The sequence below is a fragment of the Nelusetta ayraudi genome, unplaced genomic scaffold (genome assembly GCF_046127955.1).
Source record: "Nelusetta ayraudi isolate G7.1 ecotype Tasmania unplaced genomic scaffold, CSIRO-AGI_Nayr_v1 ptg000001l, whole genome shotgun sequence".
NCBI classification, from domain to species: domain Eukaryota; kingdom Metazoa; phylum Chordata; class Actinopteri; order Tetraodontiformes; family Monacanthidae; genus Nelusetta; species Nelusetta ayraudi.
The window spans coordinates 1,528,596-1,548,021 of record NW_027466051.1 but is presented as its reverse complement, the minus strand read 5'-3'; the positions used below and the strand labels follow the sequence as shown (position 1 = coordinate 1,548,021).

Sequence of the window (19,426 nt, the reverse complement as noted above, 5' to 3'; positions counted from 1 at the left end):
ATTTTTAATTTTTTTTAATTTCCCTGACACCAAAAAAACATTTTCTTGGAGCAGCGCACTGCGACATCACTTCTGGGGCAGAGCAGGGGAGGGCGGAACCAGTCCGAGAGTGTGCCGGAGCTTGGCCATGAAAGGAGATCCGGAACGCGTTCACGTCAATGCGTTCCCAGCGGTAAAAAAAAAAAAAAAGAAAAGAAAAAAGAAATCAAAACTCATTGAACAGAGCGTTCAGAACCATGCCCAACAACTTGCAGGGTTCACGTCCAAACGCATGAACCTCATTATTTGATGATTTTGGGTCGTTTGACGATAGGGTTCAACATTGTAACAGTATTTAGAGCTCAGAAAAGTGGAAAGGCATCATAGGTGCCCTTCAAAATAAAGTAAAATGTAATTACCCTCCTTGCTGGTAGGGGCAGTGTGCAGAAAGTCATTCAGGAGCCACCGGAGAAAGGGCAGGCATTACTACCGGAAGTAAGATTGATGTAAACGATAAGCGAGCCAACTAACTTGAGGGAAACTTTTCTGATAGTGAAACCTTTTCCAAAAAAAGTTCCCACCCCAGACGCAACCTCCTTTAAGTTCCTCCAGCACGTCATGGAGAAAAGATTTTCATGCTCGTCGTGGCTGCGGTTCGTGTTTGTACTCAAAGTCGGCGGCTAAGTTTGGACATTTTTTGTTAGCAGCTCTGCTAGCTAACTTGTCAGCTGGAACGTATCGACATAACATTTATGCACAGCTCTCAGTAGCAACGTCACCTCCCCGCAGTTTACTATGATCAGATTCCGCCCCGAGTTCACTTCCGACCGGGTTGCGGGTGCTGGTCTGCTGTCCTGCCGGTTGTTTTACATGTGGCGTTAAACAAGCCCCCCCCGCCCCCCGGTTTTGCGGCGTCCCCTGCAGCTGTTCCCACCTGTCAACTCGCCGCCGCCGGCTCCTCTCCTTCGGCCTCTTGTCCCGTCGCCTCCCCCCGATGGCTCACTGCGGCTCGTCGGAAACCGTCGCCAAGGTGCAAGCACCGCGTCACACCGCCGACAGCGGCAACCGGTCGCCGCAGGCCGCCGTGGACCAGAGCATGAAGCCGGTACTGTTCGAGATCTACGGCGAAATATGGACAGTCCAGTCCAGGCTCGGCCAGGGAGTCTCGGCCTCGGTGTACCGGGTCAGCTCGGGCAGGGCCACCGCCGCCGTCAAGGAGTTCCAGGCCGACACTCAGGGAGGAGACTACGGCTTCCATAAGGAGAGGAGCGTGCTGGAAGACATCAAGGGACACAAAAACATAGGTAACCTAACGCGATGGTCCGTGGGCAGTGGATTATGTAGCATAACACTGCCAGGTTGCTACCTGAGCAACTAAGCATCATTGCATGACGTGTGTCTGTTTCTATCGTCACATGTATTCAGTCTCTCTGACACTGACTGTCGTTTTCCAACACGGATCTCAGCTAAATGGGAAATTCTTTCACGTCTGCGTGATGCACCTGGCAGTGTGACGGCACCTCAATTATTAATAGACGTGTAGACCTGCAGAAAGGTTGGTTACAACCGCCTCTGCATGATGTGTGTGCTCTCCTCTCATCAGTGACTCTGTACGGGGTGTTCACCAACCACAGCTGCATGGGCGTCGCCACCCGCTGTCTCCTGCTGGAGCTCCTGGACGTCAGCGTGTCTGAGCTGCTGGTGAGAGGCACCAGTGGCGGGCAGAGTGGCAGGTGAGTCGCACAACAGATGTTTCGATCGAAAGGTGTAGAAGTGACCTGCAACTCTGTGTTGTTTACTCAAAGTTCAGCAGGATAAACAACTGCTTGGTTGCGCAGTACTCAGTTTGAATGATTTAAAATTGTATAAATACACCTTGTTTTCCCTTCATATGCTTAAGTATCTGCAGCTTCTTTTCAGCATTTCTGACCCTGTTGTTTCTCCCCTGCAGACCACAGCAAGGCCACTCCATGTGGCTCATCCAGCACTGCGCCCGGGACATCCTGGAAGCTCTCACCTTCCTGCACGGGGAGGGTTACGTCCACGCTGACCTCAAGCCACGCAACATCCTCTGGAGCGCCGACGACGAGTGCTTCAAGCTCATCGACTTTGGGCTCAGCTTCAAAGAGGGAAACCAGGTGTGCGGGACGAGTCGGCGTCGCTGGTCGAAATTTAGAGGATGTCGTCCCATTTAACTGTCTCACCCCTTCACCTCCAGGACGTGAAGTACATACAGACAGACGGGTACCGCGCCCCGGAGGCCGAGCTTCAGAACAGCCTCGCCCAGGCCGGCGTGGAAATGGAGGGAGACTCGGGCTGCACGGCCGCTGTGGACCTGTGGAGCCTGGGCATCATCCTGCTGGAGATGTTCTCAGGAATCAAACTCAAAGACACCGTCCGCTCGCAGGAGTGGAAGGTAAGGGGGAGGAGGGAGGCGGGGCTAGTGGGAATAATAATTAATTTGCTGTTCTACTCTTACTAAATAGTAAACCGAAAATAGATATAATTTAACATTCTAAGCAACCCCAGAATTTTGAAAAGCCTTGTTGCGGTCAGAAAGTAATCAAAACACAAGTCTGATGTCACAAGGTTTCTGACCACACCCACTGCCAGATGCTGCTCCCTCTTAGACTGCCTTGTTTTTGTCCCCCTCCAACGGAGGCAGTTAAACAGAGGCTAGGTGTTATGTTTTCTAGACATGAACAGAGGGTTTCTTGTAGGGCTGGGCGATTAATCGATTTTAAAATTGAATTCGGATTTTTCAGCCAAGACAATGTTGAAAAAAGGAAAATCGTAATATCGATTTTCCTCTCACATGCTACCAGGCTGTGCGCCTACCACCACTCCCCGCTGCAAAGAATGCCTGAAGGCGGTATCTGCTAAAGACTGCAGCGCGACAAACTCATTTCAACACCTGGCAAACACCACAAGCCAGAGTGGGAGCAGTGTGTTGCCTTGCGGGCTGAACATGAGGACGAAAGACCGGTGTTTCTGACCAACTAGCTGCCATGCTAACTGGCTACCTTTGTTTACTAGTATCTGTAGTTGTCCTAGCTAGCTACAGCAGATGTTAAAACCGGGAAGTGATTCCGTACGCTGCCCTCGCCACTGCCTGTTGCGTAGTGAAGTTGCGTACGACATGGACTTGTTCCGTTTTTGTAACATATTTAACGAGGAACGTCACGAGACTCAGTAGTGCTTTGAACGATGTGTCGTAGTCTCATGTCGCAAGTGCTCCCTGGGTATCGGAGATAAAAATGTCACACCCCCTTCCCATGCTTGTCCTCAATACAGAAATAATCAAAAACATAAATTAAAAAAAAATCGGTATGAGTTTTCCATTTATTGGCAAGTCGATCGCTAAGTGAAAAATAATGAACCCACTTTGCCGTTGGTTCACTTTTAAGCAGGACTACAAATTGCTGTGTGCAGACGCTCAGACTGAGTGAGTGATCTAGGTGCTGTCAACAGTGCGCTGCTCCCTCTATGCACCCACCTCCCCCGCCTCCCTTTTAAACATTTTAAAACCAGCTTTTAGACTTCTTCTGTTACCCCAAAAGAAAAATCAAAATTAAAAATCAAATTTTCCGAGTAAAAAAGAAAACGGGTACAAAATCGCCCAGCTGTAGTTGGTGTTTAACATGTGAGGATGTCTCCAATGAACAATAAAGATCCAGGAATGGGTTTATTGGGGGAGCTTTAATCCAGTTTTCCTTCCGTGTCTGCCTCAGGACAACAGCGCTGTCATCATAGACCATATCTTTGCCAGTAACGGCCAGGCGTGCCCTGCCATTCCCGTCTATCACCTCAGAGACCTTATCAAGAGGTAGTGGCACACACACACACACACACACACACATACTCGGAAGCAGGTGGGAGGACTGGCTCACCCTTTGACCTTTTCCTCACTGACCTTTTGCAGCATGCTTCACAACAAGCCAAAGCAACGATGCACAGCCAAAGCTGCACTGCTGAGCCCCTTCTTCAGTATCCCCTTCGGTACGTGTCACCGTCAGAGACGCCGACCAGGAGAGGAGAAGCCTCCCCAGACTAACACCTGCTCTGTGTGTGTGTGTGTGTGTGTGTGTGTGTGTGTGTGTGTGTGTGTGTGTGTGTGTGTGTGTGTGTGTGTGTGTGTGTGTGTGTGTGTGTGTGTGTGTGTGTGTGTGTTAGCGCCTCACATTGAGGACCTGGTTCTGCTGCCCTCCCCTGTCCTCCGGCTGCTCAACCTGATTGATGACACTCACCTGCACAACGATGAAGAGTACGAAGGTACGACTCTGTGTTTTTTCTTTTCGTCTCAGTAGGTCATACAGTAGATGTCAAACTCTGGGACAGGGGCCACATTTGGCCGAGTGTAAATATATATTTGGCCCGCGAGACTACACAAAACCCCTACCAAAGCTGGCCCGCTGGTATTGTGTGTTATTCTACAAATCCCCAAATGCTTTGCTTGTATTTTTGTGTGTCAATCAGGAAAGGACGTTCATTAAAGGATATTATTGTTACTTGAATGGTTTGTTGTTGTTATTTTATTTTTGAAATGTATTATTAGTCACTTGATTTAAATCAGATGGCTGCAAATAAAAAAGAGGCGTTCGATTTTAATTTACATTTTATTTTTTTGATGATGTTCTTTTAATTTGAAATTCGATTATGCATGTGTGCAATACTAACTTATTTATTGTTTAGTATGAAGCTTGGCTTATTCGATATTCAAGTTCAAGCAAAGCGTGTTTGGGTCCATTGGTTCATTGTTATGTCTGGAGGAAGATTTCTTTCAATAAATATCAATGTTGGCCTGCGACTTTGTCCAAGTTTGAAATGTTGGCCGCCCTGTGTATTTGAGTTCGACCCCGGCAGTAGATGATCCGGACCAGGGGTGGACAACCTTTTTGAGTGGTGGGCCACAATGGCTTCTCAAATTTGACAGAGCAAGGACAGATGGATGGAGTGTTTTGGTGACCCACCTCATAGGAGAAAGAAATATAAATCATAGGTATTACTTACTTACTATTAATATAACTTCTCAAAGTTCAGCGGGCCAGATTAAAAAGCTCACCGGGCTGCTTAAGGCCCCCGACCCGTAGTTTGCCCATGCCTGATCTGGGAGGAGTGATGGCCACTTTGGTTTGTTTCTGTGTAACTGCTTGACGCGGCTGCTCTCCACCTGCCAGACATCCTGGAGGACATGAAGGAGGAATGTCGGAAGTACGGCCCCGTTGTCTCTCTGCTCATCCCTCGGGAGAACCCAGGAAAAGGACAGGTGAGAGTCTCTACTCAATCACTCCGAGTGCAAACATTCGGTTCACACACACACAGTGGTTCGACCTCGGTGAAGTTCCACTGGATGTGTGTCAGAACAGCACACTAAGTAAAAATAACTCCTTCCTTGTACTCAACAGTGTTGGCGAGTAATCTATTACCAACTACTTTTTCAGTAACAGAGTTAATGTAACGGATTACTGTGGCAAAACGGGTAATTACTTGTATCAAGTAACAATTCAATCACTTTTCTGAAATATTTTGCAAGCTAAAAATGTCTTATCATCCACAAAATGTCTGAAATTTGTCAGAAAAACAACTGAAAACAACGATGCTGACGATGACGCACCAAAACGAGCATGACAGCGATATTGAGTTCATCTTGTCGAAATGTATTGTGGTTCGTCGTACGTTATGTGCAGGAAACAAGACGTTCTCAACTGTTACTGCATCTTTTATTCTTTTTTTTAAACTAAAATAATTAGTCAATTGATTAATTGTGGAACAAAGTAGTTGAAGAAGTAATTGGATTACTTTTTAAAAGGAGTAATCAGTAGTTGGATTCCTTTTATGGAGTAATCCCAACAACACCGGTACTCAATAATCCTGAAATCTAAGCATCCGTAAATGACCCTCCCAATAGCTGCAAGGCTGCAGGTGGAGAATAGTAGTTAAAATGAATTAGTTAAAATTCTGTCCCGCTAATGTAGAAACATGAACGCTGTCATGCCAAAGGCCTAAACCTCTCCACACCGAACACAAGGTCAAAGTGCTAAGATGTTTCCGATCGGGACTTTTCACAACGGCGAGGGGGGGAAAGTGACTCCCGGCTGCACCTCAGTCACCGACCCGCCGTGTGTCCGCAGGTCTTTGTCGAATACGGCAACTCCAGTGATTCCAAAGAGGCCCAGCGGCTGCTGACGGGCCGAACCTTCGACGGCAAGTTTGTGGTGGCCACCTTCTACCCCCTCAGCGCCTACAAGAGGGGCTACTTGTACCAGACGGTGCAGTGAAGTGCCCGGTCCTAACTCGTACCTCTTGCTCTGTTTTGCATGGATAGAAACACGACGCGACGCGACGCACGCATGCAAGGGAGAAAAAAAAAAATATTGCATCGAGCACCACAGGATAGAAATGTGTCCTCCTGTTTTTAAACATCTTGCAGACAGTCAGATTCTTGCTGTTGCAGTTTTTGTTGTTCAAACTTGTGCATGTCTCCCACCCACCCCCGTGGTTTTGAAATTTTTCCGGTCAAAGCCAGCAGGATTAGAACTGACCTGTGACGGTCGGCGCTTGATTTCTGAGAGCGTCCCTGCACATCTGAGCTGCGCTTTCGGTTAAAACGCCGCCATCTCACGTTAGCAAATCTGATTGCAGATGTGGAAACGACTGCGAAAGTCCCCGTCGCAGTGCGCTAAATGTGTGCGATCGAAACAAACAAGGGCTGTGATAAGATTCAGAGGATCGGCCTCCTGCTTCTCAGAGTGGTTGCGTCATCGCTGTCAGAGCGCCAGCCTGGCGCAAAGTGTGCAGTCCGAGTCATTGTGTCTGCTTCCAGTCGACGCGGTGCTTTTTTTTTTTTTTTTTTTTTTGTACCAAGCACAGCGTTTGGTGCAAGTAGCAAATACGTTTCCACACTTAACTGCAGGCGTCTTCGGACAAAAAATGCATAAAGGCACGTTGTTTTTCCTGACGATAGGAGAAGCACCTTCACCTTCACTTCCTGCAGGGCCGGACGAGCGCTGCAGGATCTACTCAGCGCAGACGAGTGAAGTAGCCGGGTTTGGATTTTCTTTTTTCCTTCTTTTTATATCTCCGTGCCCTCTGCCGTAACTGGAACTGATTCAAAACTTGACTTTGATAGTTTTGACATCAGCAGCGTTAAATTGTGGGCATCCGAGGATCCTGACATTAAATTGCGGAGCCCAGTCTGAATTGTAACCGATTAGCAGCGAGCCTTTTTCCGCCTTCGCACTCGACTTCACATCCAGGGTACAATATGCAAATGAAGCCAAAAGAGTGAGGGTTCTTGAAGGTACTCGTGCTAAAAGCCTCTCCATGCTTTCAGACACATGTAGCGTGAGCGCCCGCAAAGAGGACGTTTACTTTCAAACAAAATCCCCCTGATTTTCCTGTGTGTGTGTGTGTGTGTGTGTGTGTGTGTGTGTGTGTGTGTGTGTGTGTGTGTGTGTGTGTGTGTGTGTGTGTGTGTGTGTGTGTGTGTGTGTGTGTGTGTGTGTGTGCGCGCGCGCATTTATAAATACATATATATATATAACGTTGTTTTTTAATTTATTTTGTTAATAATTTATTATTATTTTTTCGCCATTTGTGGGAGGGCTATGTGGGCCCTGTCCCCTCGCCTTACGCTCTGTAGCTTCTTGTTTATTAAAGTCGACACACTCAGAGAATATTTTCCTCAGTTGGCAACAAAAGCTTTGGTTTTTTTTTCTTGCCTTATTTTTCAGCCTTAGAAATATGAACACTCTGAAAACAAACAAAAAAACCCCACTTGAATCCAGGCGCAGGAAAACTTGTCGAGTTTGTTGCGAGCACAATATGCAGTAGTTCCACAGTCGAGAGAAATATATTCTAACAGGTCACAGTTAGTGTGAGGGAGCCGTCAGAGTCAAAAGACGACCAGATTTAAAGGAACAGTTCCTTGTTTTCTGTCGGGGAAACGTTAATTTTGAAGTTTGAAAAAGTGCTAAAAAAAACAATGCAAGGAGCTGCAGGAGCTGCAGATGCCTTGGAGAAGCTTCTCCCCCAGCAGGTGTAGAGCCCAACACTCGTAGGTCGTGATGTCACGTCACTGTGGCTTTTTTTTTTATTCGTGTAGTCATATTTTGCTTCCAGCGTTTCCACCCAAGGTGTGCTGACCTTCTGCACCGTACTGAGAGCACTTTGGCGCCCTCTGTTGGGCTGAAGATACAGTTCATTTCGGCAGGAAACAAAGACGACTTTGCTCTTCCACTTTTATAAGTGGAGTTAACTTGCATGATCAAATATAATCACCTGGCAACGCAACGCGACACAACACAAGTGTCAGAAGTGACACAACTAGGCTAAACTAGTTCCTGCACAACAGCAGTGAGGGAGGAGAATGAGCTTGGTGAGGGTGAATTTCACTGCGTGCGTATTTGCATTTTGCCAGCCGAGCCTGGAGAAATTCACCTGCAGGGTTTTCTGTTTGTTTACACAATTGTGGTGATTGCCCCGCCGTGTGGAGTTGTGGTAGTTTTGAGTGTTACTTCCTGGTAGGTAGTTTTTACGTTACGACTGAAACTGTGGCAGTCGGGTGGGTGTGTGTGCGTTTGTGTGTCTGTTTTATCTCCGACAGTGCGGCTCATATTGGATCCACAACTCGTTGGGATTCTGTGTGTTTGTGTGTTTGTCGTGCCCAGCCAACAGCCAGAGTACCTCAGCGTGCATCACACGTGGCCTCCCCGATGGTGGCGCTGCTGCTGCTGCTGCTGCTGCTGCCTCTGCTGCTTATGACGCAATCTGACCCTGCAGCAGATGATTGACGGCCCACCCGCTGTTGCGACGACTTCGACCGGATAATTGTCGGCCTGGTGTTGCTGTTCTGTTCTCCGCTCGTCATTGTAAGTCCTCCAGTTTGACCCAAGCTGTGACCTTCGCCCTCCTGGAGTCAAACACTGGGAATTCTGCCAAAGCACCAGGGTTCCCGGCCGCTCCGTCCTGGACCCGGAGCTTTGAACCACAAGTCTGTGTGTGGTTTGTGGGAGCTTTTGAAAAGATTCTTCAAAGGCTTGGAAATTGCTTGATATTAATATACTTTTAAGCTAAACGGGTGCCACCCGAGAACAAACCCGTGCACAATTTGGGACGACACTGCTCAGTTTTACCGCTCATGCTGACACAAGCTTGTTGTTCCGAGCACAGCTGAAGTCTTAATATCGTTCTGCTGCCTTATGAGAGCAGATGAGACCCACGTTATTTTTCTTCCTCTTCCAATTTCTCCGATGATGTTCGCGCGCGTGGCTTTAAAAGCTGAAGCTCTGCAAGGCTGCTGAGTTTGCTCATGTTGAATCCCAGTAAATCATTCACGGCGCGCAGAAGTGATGTTGACGCTGCAACACTGTCTGTCCATTCCCGTCGACAAAGCACAGGCCTGGTCCAAAGCCGCTGTCGGCACTATTGGAACGTGAAGCGCTAGTTAGTGGCTGTGAGGAGGCAAAGGAGGAAGAATCTTTGTTAGAATTTATCAGATGGGGGGGGGGCATAAAATGTTGCATTTAACAATGTGACCATATTTTTCAGGTTCGTGCCGGACAGATGTGGCTGGTTTTTTGATTACAGGTTTGTTGTTGTTGTGGTTGTTCTGACTTAAAAAAGAAAATAAGGTTTTGAAGCAGCTTCCGAACTCGGTCAGCCAGGAGATAGTGCTCCCTCGACTGGGTAAATCTGTGTAGCCCAACTCTAGATTATCCCTGTGTTTGATCGTTTTCATTTAAAGTGACACACTAAGAGTCTTTACCTGTGGTTCGGAATAACAATTATTTTCTTAAATTAAACCTTGTCCCTGCAGCCACTAATCCCACAATTGAAAAAACCAACAAAGAGACATTAGTTCGTACCAAATTTGCCGTGATATTGAAAATGTAGCCTTGAGTTTCCAGCCTGACTGGGTGGTTTCAGACTTGATTTCCAGGAGTTGAGAAGCACTGAATTGCGTCAGAATGGCCCAAAAAAAAAAAAAAAAAAAAAAAAAAGAATAGGCACGGGCTGTTCAGACTCAAAGTTGCCTTCAGTCATGTGTTTTTATTACAAGGTGACAATCTGACTGTGCTGCCCCCCTGTGGCCGACGTCTACATTTTGATTTTTCTGTGAGATACTGAGTGAATCTTGCTGCTGATCGTCGGTGGGACGTTTCATGCAGATGGGCACCTGATTCGAGAAAAAAAAAATTGCTGCATTTTTATTTATTTTTTCATTTTTATTACTGTTATTATTATTATTGTTATCATTATTATTATTATTATTATTTTTATTTTTATTTTTATTTTTATTTTTATTTTTTATTTTTTATTTTTATTTTTTTTATCTTAAATGAGGTCAGTCAGCTCCGGTTGCCCAGATAATCCATCCTGAGCGAGTCTGACACAAGTCCCAGTTGGCTGGACACTGTTTCAGCTTTTCTCCACAAAGAAGCACAAAGAAGCACAAATTGCATGAGGAAACGTGTGTTGCTACATTATTACTGAATGAATGTTGGTAGGACGTGTTTCTGCAAAATTTTATTTTGCCCAATGCCTTAATTTTGAATTTTCTTCACTGTTTTTTTTTTCTTCTTCTTCTTCTTCTTCTTCTTCTCCTGTTAATGTGATTGCGTCATTACGGACGTGCCTGGAGTGACTCTGGTAGAGATGGTCACTATTTGTTTTTTTAATATTTATTTTCGTTTGTTTGGAGGTGTCTTAAACACTGGAAAGTTTTTATGGTTGTTTGAATTGTGCAGCGCTCGCTGTGATTGTGTTTGTGGTGAGCAGGTTGGACATGCTGACGGTGACGACTGAACGCTGGAATTCCTGCTGTTTCTTTGAATTTATTGCAATAATAATAAAAAGTACACAAACTTCAAACACTTGATGTTTTTCGTGGTCATTTTGACAAACGGTTTATTTCACCACTGAATAAATCGCTGCTTTCACGCGGTTGACAGGAATTGCAATAGCACTTTGTGGCCCCTGTTGGAAGTTAAATCTTTGTGCACTTTATTTAAATTGCATCCATCCTCTCAAGATTTGCTGTTCCCTCATTAGCGCTGTAAACTGAAAAAAAAAAAGTTTTGTGAAAAAAATCGTAAAAACAGAATTCGTTGGAAGAAAAAAAACGGCACTCAAAAAAGAGCACTAGGAAGGAAATACAAAAATATTCTAAATAAAATACAATTTCAGTGCCAAACAGTAAAGTCATACTTTTGTCACAGCACATCACAATTCTTTTTTTAATAGAGTCATTTAAGGCAACGAAATATATTCATATTTTTGAAAGGCACTTTTTGGTTCCAAGCAAGAAGATAAAAATGGAATAGTGTCTTCTCTCCTGCTACAGTCAGAGGGCACTAAAGTGCTTTTTCCTCACAGTTGCACTGTTTTTCACTGGCTGCAAAAGTGATCAAACAGAGGAAATCTTTCCAAAATTGTCACGTTTGTTCTTTTCTTTCTAAACCAACCTTAAAAAAAACAACAACAAGATTTTGGTTTCAACCAAAGGGGGAAGCTGCTCTCAGAAGCTTTGAAGGGACTCTGTGACCCCTCCTCTGACCCCCTGACCTCCAGGAACCGACCTCCAGAACTTAAATCCTTCCCGCTTCTTCATGTCTTGATGCGTCTATGCCGCTCGCTCACGATGGACAGATACTGGGTGAGCTTCACCATGGCGATGATGGCGCTTCCTCCAATCAGGGTGCAGGTGGGCCAGAAGAGGGAGTGGAAGACGGCCGCCCGGTCGTAGACCCGCCTCAGGATGGCGCTGTAGGCCCGCTCCGTCGGGTCCACGAAGCACCGGACGCTGTGACGGGACGCCAGCCGCTCGGAGACGTTGTGGACCAGTGCGCTGGCGGCGGCCTGGTCCCTGTGGCACTTTGGAGTGAAGAAGCACTGAGGAACCCATGAGAAACGATCATAAGCGGTGGAACGGAGAAAAAAATCTTCCTAATCCTTCTCAAACTTGTATAAATACCTTATTATGTATTTTTTCTTTATATGTCAATGGCGTACTTCCAATGTTTCCATTGTATAAATGTTCAAAATAGATTCATTCATTCATTCAAGAACAGAATGATGAGGTTGAGTTATAGGTTAGGTGTGTAATCTTTGGATTTGGATTACTTTTACTGTATTATGAGTATACACTTATTCATTTATTTATGGGCTGTATATTAAGTTTCTTCTGATATAAAATTCATAAATCAAGCCAAATATCTCAAAAATATATCACATGACCTTTAATGTTAATGTGTTATCAGACCGTCGTTGACCCTGAATTTGCTGAAGTTTCTGAAGTGCTGTCTCAGTAGTGGTTCCTGTTTATCTTTTCTGCTTGACTCAGCTTTGCCACATTCAGCTTCTGGTCTGTTTTGAAACGTGGAAGATTTCTTATTTTTGTGGGTTAGCAGTCCCGGGGGTGAGCAGTGATTGGAGCATGAGCGCAGTGCGTGACCCCAACACCTAACTGAACTGTAGCCACGCCCACTACTCGATGGCCAAAAAAACTCGGGGGGGGGAGACCAAATCAGTCAAAAACGGACATTGGAGCCAGTTGAATTTTGGTTTACCGGCGATTTAGACAGAAACATTATAGCTAGTTTGTAACAGTGTGAATTTAGGACTCATTTTTTTAGCCTTTTTGCAACCAACTTTGGTGGCCCCTGCTGGCCAAACGATAGAATGCAGCTTTTTGATCCTGCATCAAAAAAGAAAAGGAAAAAAAAAATCCAATTGGACCCAAAAAGCATTTTTCCCATACAAAGACACACGCCTCAGAAACAACACAGTTGCAACACACTCTGAACACAGTTCATAATAAGGCCAGAAAATCACCAGAAAAGAGTTCAATATCCCCAAGCGTGACGTCACAGTGTCGTACGTGATGCGTCCTGATGTACCATGGGAGTACAGCAGCATGGTGCGAAATGCGCACGCTCTACGGGCCCTATAGTGCGTATGCGCTGGGTGAGCAACTACATTTAAATGAATGGGCCGACAGGAAGTCGGCAGTAGGGTCAGCGGGTACCTGCGGGTCGCCGTCCTGCGTCTCCTCGTCGTGCAGCAGCAGCAGCACCCTGCCGGTGGAGTTGAGGCTGACATAGACCTGCAGGCACGGGTAGCTGGAGCTCCTCCGGCACTCGGGCCCGCAGCTGTACGAGCAGTTGACCAAGCCGACCACGGTGGAGTTGAGGACGGTGCAGCTGACCTCATCCGTCCACACGCTGCCCAGCAAGAGAGAGACAGAGTGAGTAGCAAAAAAAAAAAAAGTTATTTGTTTATTGTTGTTGTTTATTATTTATTGACTACCTGTCAGAGTAGGAGCGCAGGACAGTGATTCCCATGACGAAGTACATCATGACGGAGAGCAGCACCATGCTGAGGCCCAGCAGGACGGCCCGGTCCTCGCCCGCCCGCAGGGCCGTCTCCGTCTTCCTGCGGTCCAGGACGTCATTCTCACGGATCCTCAGGTAGACAGAACTTAAACAAATAAACAAACAAACAAACAGGTTCCAGAAAACTCACTGCCTTCCGCTTCACTTTCTGACCAACAACCTTGTACATTGTTCGATTTATTTCCGAATCTGAGCACAGTTCATCCTCCTACTACAATGATTACAGAGTTTTTGCATGAATATTTATTATTACCTGTTTTTATACTGCTTGTACACGGCATGTTAGATTGTTTTTCTCTATTGCTGTCATGTGGCGCTGCCTAAAACTGATTTTCGCAGTTAATGTTGGTGACAGTGTTGGCAGTGACAATGAAGAATTCAATTCCATTCAATTCAGTCCAATCATAGCCGCATCCAGGTTCATGTGACCAGCGACATGCCCAGTGTGGATTTATTTACCTCTGGTCACTTTGTCCTCCTGCCACTTTACTTCCTGCCCACAGAAACATGGCGTGCGAGGGAGGCGGGAGCTGCAGTCCAGGCGACGGGACCCGCCTAGCAAGTACAAGTATACACAAATGGTATATGGTAAATGGACTGCACTTATATAGCGCTTTTCCAGCACCTTCACGGTACCCCAAAGCGCTTTACATTGGCCTCTCATTCACCCATTCACATACACACACTCATACACCAATGGGTGGCTGCTGCCATGCAAGGTGCTGCCTCGCCCCATTGGGAGCAACTAGGTTTCAGTGTCTTGCCCAAGGACACTTCAGCATGTGGACAGTTGGAACCGGGATTTGAACTGCCAACCCTTCGATCATCAAGTACTGTGAAAACCCGACGGGTTCTGAAGGTGCAGCGTGAGGGGTCAGGGCAGTCTTCTTGGGGATTTCTTTCCTTGGATGTCAAGCGCCCACCTTCATTCTGCAGGTGAGTCCCAGGGAGGTGAGTGGGGGTGGCGATATTTGTGCCCGGGAAGTGAGTCGTTGAAGTGAATCACTGAAATGAATCATTAAAATCATCAAAACTCATTGCCCACTCAAAGCCCGGCCGGCAGCGTCACTTTTTGGAGTGACAGGTGGCAGGTGGAGCCTTTGGCTCCGTCGGCCGCTCTGTTTGAAGAGCGGCACAACACAACAACACAGCACTGCGGAGGCAGAGCTGCTGTTGCTTCCAAAGCCGGTGATGTCAGCACATCTCACTCTGAATTATGAGCTCCGCAAATAGCAGGAAAAAACACTCTGTCCATCCCAGCCGCTCCGCAATCACTGCCACCTGCCACCGGCCCCTGCCGCTGCTTTGAAATAAAATGATAAGAATTTATAAAGTTAAAGAAGGAAACAGGAAGTGACTCTCTCAGGAAGAGCATCAGGCACCTACAGCCACAGGTGGGTGGTCACATGACCTGGGACTGATGACTCGTTCGACTAACGTGAGGGAACATCGTCACTTAGGTTTCAACAACTGTGTGTGTGAGATTAGTGGATGACGCTGCTCTCTTCCTGAAGGTTGCAGGTGCAGCCAGCAGTGTGTGTGTGTTGATTTGGTCTGAATACAATCTTAACCGTTTCCTGTTGCCGTGGAAAAAACAAATATGACATGCGAACCACGTCGGCCTGAGGTCGACTTTCTGTGTGTGTGTGTGTGTGTGTGTGTGTGTGTGTGTGTGTGTGTGTGTGTGCGCGTGTGCACTTGTGTGTCCTCTCCAGGTGATTTATGTTGGAGTGTTGAAGTGTGTTGACAGCATACTTGCACAGGTGCATTGTGTGTGTGTGTGTGTGTGTGTGTGTGCGTGTGTGTGTCTGACTACTATGTTGGTCTCTCTCTATGAGTGATTGAAAACCTCCAGCGGCAGAAACATGTGAGCCACTGTCGTCCGCACATGGCTGTCGTTCCTTCCGTTTTTCTTCCTGCCATTCCGTTCAGCAGAAGCTGCTCCGTCGTCCAGAAGCTGACACGGCACGAAGGTCAGACGACATGCAGTGAAAGTGTGCGCTCAACCGCCGTACATAATGAGGTTTACAGTCGACATGATGTGGTGTTTTTGTCGAAAGGAATCTGAAGAATTTGAACTGATTTTTACCTGAAGCGTTTTAGGATTAGTTTTGTTTTTTCCACAAGCTCAGAACTAAAAAAAGTCCCTTTGAGTGTGTTTCAGTACAGTCCCAGTTCTTCCAATGTTCAGTTGAAAAAGGTTTGCCTCAAAATAAGCAGCGGACCAATCACAGCAGGCCTTGGATTGACGTCAGTGATAAACATCGACAGAATGTGGCTCCATTAAACACCGACTGCTATGTCAATATTTGTCTTTCCTCCACATCCAGGCTGTCTGGTTGGTTAGCGGCCTCGTCGCTAAGTCAGTGTGCTGCTGCTGTTGACTTGGAAACCCAAATATTTTCACCACGTGTTTGCTTGATACTGTTAAAAAATAACAGTTTTTGTTTTTTTTAAATACACACCAAGGGGCAGTCAAAATGTTTTTGTGGGACGGTCGGACCTCTTGTGTCTTTTCACACATTGTCACACTGTTTTAGCTAAAAGTCGCGAGTGCACGCTGGATGTCCAATCATTACTTCGTATTTTGCCCAAACTAGCAGACGTAGACGGTCGCACAACAAACTCAACACAACTGGCCTGATCACTGCTGGCTTCACTTTCCAGTGGCTGAACCACAATCCAGGTCTTGATGCCAACAAACTATCTAATGTCTCACGTCATGTTTTCCCTTTGGGGAGTGGGTGTGGGTCGAGGCACTTTGACCTTTGACCTTTCAGGCCGAGACAGATATAAGTGAGCAGCTCTGCCTGTGTGGGTTTTTTCTTCCCTTCATTTCTTCCACTCATGTGCATGTTTGATCTGGAGGTATCTCAGCTGTCGCCGCCGACACCACCGCCGCTCGTCACTTCATAAAAGTGCACGGCCGAGGGGGGAACACGCGTTCACACGTGTGTCCCTGACGTGTGTGAACACACGCTCCGAGCTATTTATTGGCCTTTCCTTGCCGCCGCTGAAAGCCGAGCAATGTTTCTGAAGTGCTGCAACACCGTCGGGGCCGTGTGAGCATGCAGCCTGCCAGCGCAGTAAACACAGGCACACACACACACACACACACACACACACACACGGGCCCAGTGGAACTTTCCTGGAAGGCGGGACTGTCAGGTTGCCATAGCGACGGCACAGGTGGCAGCCGGCAGGGTTACACTCGCTAGTGCATGTTTACAGCAGTGATGTCACGGTTGTGTGAGTGTGTGTGTGTGTGTGTGTGTGTGGCCTGCAGGCAGTTCATTCTCACCTCACTGAGTTTTAGGAATCAGGCCATCATGTCGCAAAGGACCAGCTTCCTGTCGGCTCAGTGCTGCTGACAGACGCTTGTGAGTGTAATTTAATCAAATTTAAAGTTGGAGAAACTTTCAAATAGTTCTAGAACCGAAGGGGGGAAAAAACAGCAGCAGCGATTTAAAAAAAAAAAAAAAAAAAAAAACTTAAAAATAAAAACTTGATTTATAATTTTAAAAAGCGCTATAATATTGACGTCAAATTCCCCCGACTCAACGGAGAAAACCTTCTCCAAATTTGCTCACTTAAAAAGAACAAGAAACAACAACAACAGGCGTTTTCTGCAGACCAATCAGATTTCCTCAACACTTGTCAGCCAATAGACAAACGCAAAAAAAAAAGTAAAAAAAAAAAAAAAATCGGACGTTACCCGTGTGTGACGTCAAACAACACTTCAGACTTCAGTTGTCTGAAGATTTTACCACAAAACTAGTTTTTTTTTTTGTTTTTTTTTTCAATATATATCTAATTACATTTTCTTTACTAGATCTTCAGATTGCAAAAACGAATCACCATCCAGGAGCACCACTCTGAAACAACGTTCTAAGAATTTCACGTTGCCAAAAAAAAAATGGCGGCATGATGTCACAATGTGACTCCTAGTTTCAACAGCAGACTAGCTAGTTTGAATCAACGAGTCTAAAGTTCTGGTTCCTCTGGTCTGAGCTGGATCACGTCTTACCTTCAAACACTGCACCAGTGGAACCGAACTAGTGGAATCCCATGAGACCCAAGGTGAACGTCCTCCTCCTGACTGAGCTGGTGTGAGACACTCTGTCACAGTCTGTCACTGTGCAGCAGCAGCAGCAGCAGCAACGGGGGGGGTCCAGCCGTGAGACCCTCGCTGCCAGTAACGTGTTCCCCAATGATCTGATGAGTGTGTGCCAGTGTGTAGAGTGGGAGGGGGAAACAAGGCGTGACTGAGGGAGGAGAGAAGAAGGAGGGGTTTTCTGGGAAGCAGCAGGTGGACGAAGATGCGACCAGCTGCGTTTGAAGACTTTTGAAGCCACGCAAATGTTGGTGGTTCTGAGATGATAAGTGGAAAATAATCCGTTCCGTATCTTCGTACTGCATAGGACCACAAATTTACCCCAGTGTTTACATCCTTCTCTAAAAACGGATGCTCTGTCGAACATTGCTCAGTGCGCAGAGCCTACACCTAGCTGGGAGTGTGGTCGCTAACCTGAGAGAGACGTCAGCCCTCTCTGTGACATCACAAAGGGATGAAGAAGGGGCCTGAATGAGGTGGAGTCAGTAAAGATGAACTTTGTCCTCGAGTGTGTGCGTGTGTGTGTGTGTGTGTGTTCGTGCGCACATGTGTGCGGAGTCTACTGACAGGACAGAGACTCAAGTGAACTCTAGTGACCTCTACAGGCAGACTGTAGACTGTACAGAACTCTTAGATATTTCGCATCGCACTCTAAGGCTTATTTAGCAAAAGAGTTACAATTGAGTCTTAATGCGGCTGCAGACAGGTGGCGACGTTGAGAAAACTCACCCTAATGACCTCTGGGCCTCTCGCTGCTTCTTCAGTGGAATCATGATGGTGCTGCTGCTGCTGTGTTCATGACTGCCGCTCTCAGAAACAACCAGCTAAGCACACATAACGACCACAGGATGACGCAGCGGCCAATAGCAACAGCAGGATAAAGACAGGAAGTGGAGGCTGTTTGGTTTCCTGCCGGAGGAAGGACGGAGGGCGGCGACTCGCTGAGGGCCCTCGTGCCCACTGACACACACAGATTGTGTGTTGATCATGAACCACAACTGAGACCTGATGCCAAAAGTGTCTCTATCTCCCCCTTGTGGCCAACTGCACTACACTTTTTTTTGTACTACACTTCCTTGATGTTGTCCAATGTTTAACTCAGGGTGTGGTGTTTTCTACTCTTTCTGTGGGTTTCTGGAATTATTATTATTATTATTATTATGATTATGATTATGATTATGATTATTATTATTATTATTATTATTATTATTATTATTATTATTCATCTCAATTCTGTCCTCACCTTGAGTGGCCTTTACATGCTGTTTCATTTCTTATTTTACACTTAAGATTGAAATTTTAGACTCTATAAACAAGATTTTTCAGTCAATTAATTGTAAGTCAGTTCGAAGAACATTGTTGCTTTTAAAATGACAAAATCAAATCATCAACACACAAAGAAGCACAGGAGGCCGTTGAATGAGCGGTGCCTCTGTACACGAGAGGATGAGCTGAGGCGGCGCTTGCGCTCCTGCGGCCGCCAGGGGGAGTCGTTGAGTCGATGATCCAGCGCAGACCCGTGGCGATAGACACAGGCTCAGCTAGGGAGCAGTGTTGAGCCAGTTATGTGAAAAATGCAGAGACGCTGTTTGTCCATAGGAGGCACTGGCGTCCTCCGCACAGCGGCGCAACACACACACACACACACACACGCACGCACACACACACACACACACACACTGATAGAGAAACAAGGTTCACTCAGGGCTTAGCTCGGCATTCTATTTTAGAACTCCACCCTTAACTGCTTCAAATGGACTTAGTGACTCCACCCCACCCCCATTCTGCTGCAGGAGAGCGTGTGCGTGAATGTGTGTGTGCCCGCGGGCGTGTATGCGTGTGCGCGTGCCTTTGAATGTCTGCGGGGGCGGGGCCAGCAGGAGGAATCAAAAGGGCCGAGGAGAGGAAATGTAGGTCACGGCAGATAAGAGAGGGGAAG

The 19,426-nt window shown here is 46.6% G+C and overlaps 3 protein-coding genes across 4 annotated transcripts in view; 1 reads left to right on the top strand and 2 right to left on the bottom strand.

Annotated features, from left to right (window-relative positions):
- The window catches only part of LOC142884522 (4-trimethylaminobutyraldehyde dehydrogenase-like), a 273,088-nt gene that overhangs the window by 126,389 nt on the left and 127,273 nt on the right, over positions 1 to 19,426 (bottom strand). The window lies entirely within an intron of this gene.
- Positions 398 to 10,847, top strand: uhmk1 (U2AF homology motif (UHM) kinase 1). Its single transcript, XM_076020473.1, has 9 exons — positions 398 to 1,283; positions 1,583 to 1,712; positions 1,931 to 2,117; positions 2,198 to 2,395; positions 3,711 to 3,805; positions 3,902 to 3,978; positions 4,153 to 4,251; positions 5,157 to 5,245; positions 6,111 to 10,847. The coding sequence occupies exons 1-9, from the start codon at positions 974 to 976 to the stop codon at positions 6,255 to 6,257; spliced, it is 1,332 nt and encodes a 443-aa protein (XP_075876588.1). The 5' UTR covers positions 398 to 973; the 3' UTR covers positions 6,258 to 10,847.
- On the bottom strand, positions 10,844 to 18,323 carry s100p (S100 calcium binding protein P). Of its 2 annotated transcripts, none has more exons than XM_076021097.1 (5): positions 18,217 to 18,323; positions 13,833 to 13,928; positions 13,288 to 13,458; positions 13,007 to 13,202; positions 10,844 to 11,871 (listed from the first exon to the last, which is right to left on the bottom strand). In XM_076021097.1, exons 1-5 carry the CDS (start codon positions 18,258 to 18,260, stop codon positions 11,587 to 11,589), a joined length of 792 nt encoding a protein of 263 aa, XP_075877212.1. In that variant the 5' UTR covers positions 18,261 to 18,323; the 3' UTR covers positions 10,844 to 11,586. The 2 variants fall into 2 exon arrangements, with proteins under 2 accessions (XP_075877212.1, XP_075877295.1); XM_076021180.1 differs by lacking the exon at positions 18,217 to 18,323 and adding an exon at positions 17,401 to 17,753 and having other exon boundaries at positions 10,845 to 11,871.

What these genes read in the sequence shown, in the direction of transcription:
- uhmk1 (XM_076020473.1), top strand. Translation starts at nt 974, where the DNA reads ATGGCTCACTGCGGCTCGTCGGAAACCGTCGCCAAGGTGCAAGCACCG. An exon ending in CAAGGGACACAAAAACATAG is followed by an intron (nt 1,284 to 1,582) that starts GTAACCTAACGC and finishes TCCTCTCATCAG; the next exon opens with TGACTCTGTACGGGGTGTTC. An exon ending in CTTCTTCAGTATCCCCTTCG is followed by an intron (nt 3,979 to 4,152) that starts GTACGTGTCACC and finishes TGTGTGTGTTAG; the next exon opens with CGCCTCACATTGAGGACCTG.
- s100p (XM_076021097.1), bottom strand. Translation starts at nt 18,260, where the DNA reads ATGATTCCACTGAAGAAGCAGCGAGAGGCCCAGAGGTCATTAGG. An exon ending in CTGCGCTCCTACTCTGACAG is followed by an intron (nt 13,203 to 13,287) that starts GTAGTCAATAAA and finishes CTTGCTGGGCAG; the next exon opens with CGTGTGGACGGATGAGGTCA. An exon ending in CGCAGGACGGCGACCCGCAG is followed by an intron (nt 11,872 to 13,006) that starts GTACCCGCTGAC and finishes TGGGTTCCTCAG; the next exon opens with TGCTTCTTCACTCCAAAGTG.